At 34.2% G+C, this 6098-nt stretch overlaps 1 protein-coding gene across 3 annotated transcripts in view; it reads left to right on the forward strand.

The window, feature by feature from the left end:
• Positions 1–2854, forward strand: part of LRRC69 (leucine rich repeat containing 69) — an 87382-nt gene extending 84528 nt beyond the window's left edge. The window contains exon 4 of one of the 3 annotated variants that reach the window (XR_003047688.1): positions 2519–2600. Coding sequence is in view for 2 of the 3 variants with exons in the window: in XM_006916682.1 (XP_006916744.1) it covers positions 2519–2629 (111 nt within the window). In the remaining variant the exon portion in view is untranslated. Of the gene's footprint in view, positions 1–2518 lie in introns of all 3 variants that reach the window. The other 2 variants (XM_006916682.1, XM_025050143.1) reach the window with 2 other exon arrangements.
• Positions 2855–6098: the final 3244 nt, after the last annotated feature.

Raw genomic sequence — 6098 nt, forward strand, 5'->3', positions numbered from 1 at the left:
AGACAATATGGATGGACCTAGAGGGTATTCTGTTAAGTGAATTAAGTCAGACACAGATGAATATCATATGATTTCATTTATATATGGAATCTAAAAAAACCCAAAACAATTGAATAAATGAAACAAAATTGAAACAAATCTATGGATATAGAAAACAAGCTGATGGTTGCCAAAAGGGAGAGGGGTAGGTGGATGGGAATAAAAAAAAATGTTAAAAAATAAATAATGACATAGGAATTTAATATTCAACATCATCCTTTAAAAAGCATATGAATAAACTTCTTCAACAGTTAAATATAATCTAATTAATCAATATGATCTTTTATAAAGTAGATTTAAAATACTACATATAACATAGTCTCAGCCACAGCAATAAGACAAACTAATAAGACTTGAAACTAATAATAAAATAAAATTAAGAAAATACTATATATGATATGTCTATCATTGGAAAACTACTTATGAATTTTTTACCCCTGCACTAATGTATTTGTTATTGATATCCCAAGATTCAACATTTTATGGTTTATTTATTATTTATGCCGTATTGTTTCTTTAATACAATATGTACATTCTAATTGTTTGCTCTCATAGTTCACCCTTTCTAAATGTCTTTTCATGTTCTCTTCAAGAAGTCACATTCTAGTCTTCCTACAAAACCCGGCTCACCATTTTCTTACAATGTGAAATCTCACTAAATATGCATCCTATGATGGTGTCTCCCTTCTCAACACTCACATAAAACCTATCATTGGGTTGAGCCTATGTTTCTAGTTATTTGTGTGTGTGTGTGTGTGTGTGTGTGTGTGTGTGTGTATGTGTGTGTATTTATCTCTTATCTTTCTAAGTAGGTGCTAAAAAGAAACTTAGAGTCAGGGATTGTTTTTTATATGTCCTTATTTTGGACTTTGCCAATTTCTGTAGTGCAGGATTTAGGTTGTTTTTATTTTGTCAGAATTCTTGGTTGCAATTTAAGAAACCCAACTCACACACTAATTCAAGTAATGAAGAAGGCCAAGGCATGGATCTGGATGAGTATTTAGTTATGCTGGGGATCAGGTACCCAAATTTATTACCAGATTTTTGTCCTTCTCTACATATTGTCTTAGCTTTTATTTTATTATTTTTTTGGTTTTGCTTTCAGGTAGAGGATCCCGAAATTATTCCCTCTGGCAATAGAGGGCGAGCTTCCCTCTCTTAATAGATCCAGAGAAAGCCTTACTGCTGATGCTCTTTGGCTTTGTTGGACTGTTTTGGGTCATGTGCCGGCCTGAATTATGTGGCTATTTCTTGAACCAGGAAGGTGGATCCGTTGTCTTCTCCCTCCTATAATATGTGCACTAAAATTGGAAAAGGGGTGGTTTTCCAAAGGAAAGGTAGGCTTTTGTTCCAGCAGAGTGGGAAATAGATTCTGACACAGGAAAAAGTAATATGCTCTTGGGAATTTCAGTAAATGCTAATTGATAAACTAAACTTCCTTCTAGGAAAGAAGTCAGATTTGTATTGATTCTGTACCATTTTTCGACTTTATCTAAAATATTTTATCATTAGAATAGTGCCATGTATTCTTTGAACACTTCATGGTCACTGCTGGAGATGGATGCAAAGGTGATACGATTGATGTATGACTTTAGCTCTTAACTGATTTATCACCAGGGCTGAAAGGCTGTTACTCTCTCCAAAATGGATTAATAACTGTGCTTAGATGTTTGAACCTTTAAATGGGTCCTCGAAGTTCTTTTGTGGAAGAGTGAACAGAACAGTAATGAAATTTCTCACAGTGGATTGTGATGATAAAACTAAGTAGCATTATCAACCAATTAAACTAGTAGTTGTGTGACTGTTTGGATTCTCTCTCTGAGAGCTATGTTGAATTCAGAAGTTGTTTGTAAAGCATAAAAATTGTAAGTTTTTGTGGCTGCCATTATTTCCAATATTAGTGGTCAGGACATGTACACTAAGTTGGATTATAGAGTTTTCATTTACTTATATTGTGCATTGAGAAGTAAGGTCAGAGATATTTGAAGGACAAAAACAAGCCACATATTGAACAATTTGCCTGAAACCCAGCCAGTGACGATTTTAATGAAAATTGCAAACAGTGAACAAAGAGTATTAGGAAGATTGATTTTCATGAGAAACGGATGTTGCACAGGCAAAACCAAGATGTCTATTGGGATGTTCAATAAATGTCTGTTGATTGATCCATTTAACATCCCTATAGGACAGAAGTCAGATTTGTGTGGATTCTATACTGTAATTTACCTTCATCTCAAACTTTATAACTAGACAGTATATTAATATGTTTGGATAAAAGCATAGATAATCTTTTATCATGTGAATTTTATTTAGTGTTGAATATGCCTTTCTTATCTAGTTAGGTTTATTTGTGTGTTAGAAACAGCAAATCAAGCATAAATGGAATAGCATATTCTTTAGCAATCACAACTAATATTTATTTTATTCAAAAATATTTACTGAACACTGCCTAATTTTATTTTTAATTTTTACTTTTTAGAACTGGAAGATAAGCAGAAATCTACAGCTGGTACCTCTTCGAATATTAATTTGTTCTTACAAATGTTTTAGTCAACGTGGCCCTAACCTGTTTGGAATTGCTCAAGTGTAGAGCAAGTGAGAAGCTCATTTAGAGCCTCATATGACTTTCACTGTCAACTCTACACACACAGATTATGCCCTAATTAAGATACCATGCTGTGTCTCTTCTCTTTGTTAACACATTACGCAAAAGAAGAAAAATAATTTACTTGTAAAGATCCCAATTTAACCATCACAATCTATCTTTAGATTCTTTAGACTCTAGATGAGCTGTTTCTTCGACTTAGAAACAAAATAATAAATGGAAAAATAAAAATCTGTGTGGAAAGTGAATGTTATTTTTTCTGTCATTTTTTGACCACTACCCCCTTCTCTAGTATTAAGAGACTTTGATGGAGACATGTATTTTTTTAATGTATGTTTTATAGTTAAACAAGAACCACTTTTTAGTGCTACACAGTTGTATCACATTTGTATAATTTCAGTTGGGCTCTTTTTTTTTTAAAGAGACACTAACACCTTATTAACTAAGAAGAAACCTTCATTCCACTTAAAAAGGATTAGGAGGCTAGAAACCCAGCTTGGTTACTCCTAACATCACTTTGTTCCTGCTTTTAAAGTTTTAATTTTTTTTTCTTTCAAAAATGAAACTGACGGAAGGCAGGGCAGTAGCGCTGAAATGAGAATTTGGCTTTTTTTTTTTTCATTGAACGACAACAGAAAAGTGAGAAAAAAGAATTAGACAAATATATAGTATAGATTGCATAGATCAGTGGGTTTTGGAAGTTTTTCCAGCAGCATCCAGATCACTTATAAATTGTTAGAAATGCAAATTATCTGGCCCCACCCCAGACTATTGAATCAAAAATGGGGGAGTGTGTGGCCTAAAAATTTGTTTAAAAAATCTCAACGTCAGAAACATGGCAAAGTAAGAGATGTCCCTAGATCTCTCCCTGAAACAACAATGACCTGAAAATCTAAAACTCAACAAAAAACACCTAACCTGTACAACAGCACATCTGAGCGTGCGATCTGAGCATAAGAGAAACCACAAGTCAGAACCCCCAGGAGTCGAGGCAGTAGACTGGGAGAAACAAAGAAGCTGCCTATCACAGCCAGAGCTCCCTGCAGGACAAAGGGGATAGGTGAAGATGCAGTGGGTTCCCTGAACAGCCATGCTTGAGAGATTTGTGAGCCCCATGCAGAGGCAGTGCCCAGATATCAGGGAAGAATGCAGAAAAGAGGGGATGGCAGAGAAGTAACAGTTGATTAATTACCAGCCGCAGTTTCAAAGTGGAGGTTGAGCCACATCCCCCATCCCCCAACTCACAGGACCACTCCCACCATATCTTCCCAGACCGAACACCGTGGATCCCCAGAGAAATTTGAGCAAAGGCTACCGAAACTGTCACTAACACTGACAGAGATTGAGACGGAGGGTAGTGAGTGGGATTGAATATCTACTAAAAAAAAAAAGCAGTATTAAGACTTTGTTTAAAGCAAGAATCGAAGAAGCTTAGATGCCACCTACTTGAAACCAAAAGAAAAATGCCTTCTCTGCAACAGACTAAAGAGAGACCTTTATATAATAAACTTTCCTTCTGGAAAAAAAAAAAAAGCAGAATACAGTTCTATTAATACCCATGTGGAGAAATAGTCCATTAAACACCATGAACAACCAAAGGAACAAGGCAGCTCAGAAAGAGAAAAATTTCCAGAAACTAAACTTAAAGACATAAAAATATGCGACTTAAATGACAGAGAATTCAGGATGGTACTTCTGAAAAAAATTCAGTGAGATCCAAAACAATTCATATCAACAATTTCAAGAATTGAAAAACAGCTAGATCAGCAGAATGAGTTTTTTAGCTAGGAGATTGAAACCCTAAAAAAGAACCAAATGGAAATTCTGGAGATGAAGAACATGCTGAAAGAGATGAAAAATGAAATAGCAAGCTTGGGAAATAGATTTAACCAAATGGAGGAAAGCATCAGTGATATCGAAGACAGAAATCTAGAAATAAATCATAAGAAAGAAGAGAGAAACCAAAGAATAAAAACATAATGAAAGAGAAATACAACTAGATGATACTATCAGGAGAGGAAACAAAAGAATAATGGGCATTGTTGAAGGCGAGGAAAAGGAGCAGGGACTAGAAAGCACTTTCAGACAAATAGTGGATGAGAATTTCTCAAATCTAAGGAATGAGCTGGAGCTTGAAATTCAAGAAGTCAACAGAATACCCAATTATCTCAACCCAATAAGACTTTCTTCAAAACACATTGTATTAAAATTATCAAAAATCAACGACAAAGACAGAATTCTCAGGGCAGCCAGGGAGAAGAAAATGGTAACCTATAAAAGAAAATCCATTAGATTATCGTTGGACTCTTCAGCACAAACTTTACAAGCCAGAAAGAGTAAACTACTAGCCAAGAATAATGTATCCAGGTAAGCTCTCTTTTAGATATGAAGGAGAAATAAAGACCCATCCAGACATACAAAAATTGAGAGACTTCTTCAATACAAGGCCTGCATTACAGGAAATACTGAAAAGGTTCAGCTCACCTAAAACAAAATGACAAAAAAATATATAACTATGAGAAAGGTAACTAGCAGGAAGATAGAAGCAGAGGAGTGCAAACTTATTAAGAATAGGGCATTAAATTTTAAACAATAAGAAGAGATTTGCTATAGTGAGATAGTAATGAACATTCAACAAACATTGGGACTAACTTAGACAACAATAACTGAGAAGGGGAGGATTTAAAGATCCAAATTCACAAAGGGAGATGGAGATAAGGCACATGCAGAAGAAAATGGTCTACTATATACATGTAACTATCCTTCACATATTTGTAATGATAGCCACATGCCAAAGATTCAGAACTGAAGTATATAGCATAAAGAAAGAAAGACCAGAGGGAAAATCCACAAATCCAACCAAAAAACAAAAAAAAAAACCAAAAAACAGACACACAAGAACAAGGAAACAATGGAAATACCAAGCAGGAGTAGCAGTACTAATATAGGAAGAAATAGACTTCAAAATAAAAAAGGTTAAGAAAGATACTGAGGGACACTTCATAATGATAAAGGGAATCATGCACCAAGAAGACATAATACTTATTAATATCTCTGCTTGCAACAAGGAGAATTTCTATAATGACCCTAGTTACTATGAGTTCAAACGTATTCTCTGGTATTTATATTTGTATATTTCCTTTGTCTACACGATTCAAGATGGATTTTCTTCATTTAATTGTTCAATATTTAACAACCTCCAAAATGGTGTTAGTTGAATCCAGTGGGTAAAGAATTGATAGATCTTGCTAAGAGCACTGATATTATTTTTCTATAATTAAAGCAATATGTCATAAAGGATATTTGCTTTCTTTTGAACTTTATGTTAAAAAATATTTTCTTTATGCTAGTATTTATTAATGGAGATTACTGAGGTTTTAAATTAAGGTAAATTTAATTATTTTTCACTTGATGAAGCTTCAAAAAACTCCAAAGTAACACTTGAAACTCTCAT

This window comes from Pteropus alecto, unplaced genomic scaffold (assembly GCF_000325575.1).
Source record: "Pteropus alecto unplaced genomic scaffold, ASM32557v1 scaffold164, whole genome shotgun sequence".
Lineage (NCBI taxonomy): Eukaryota > Metazoa > Chordata > Mammalia > Chiroptera > Pteropodidae > Pteropus > Pteropus alecto.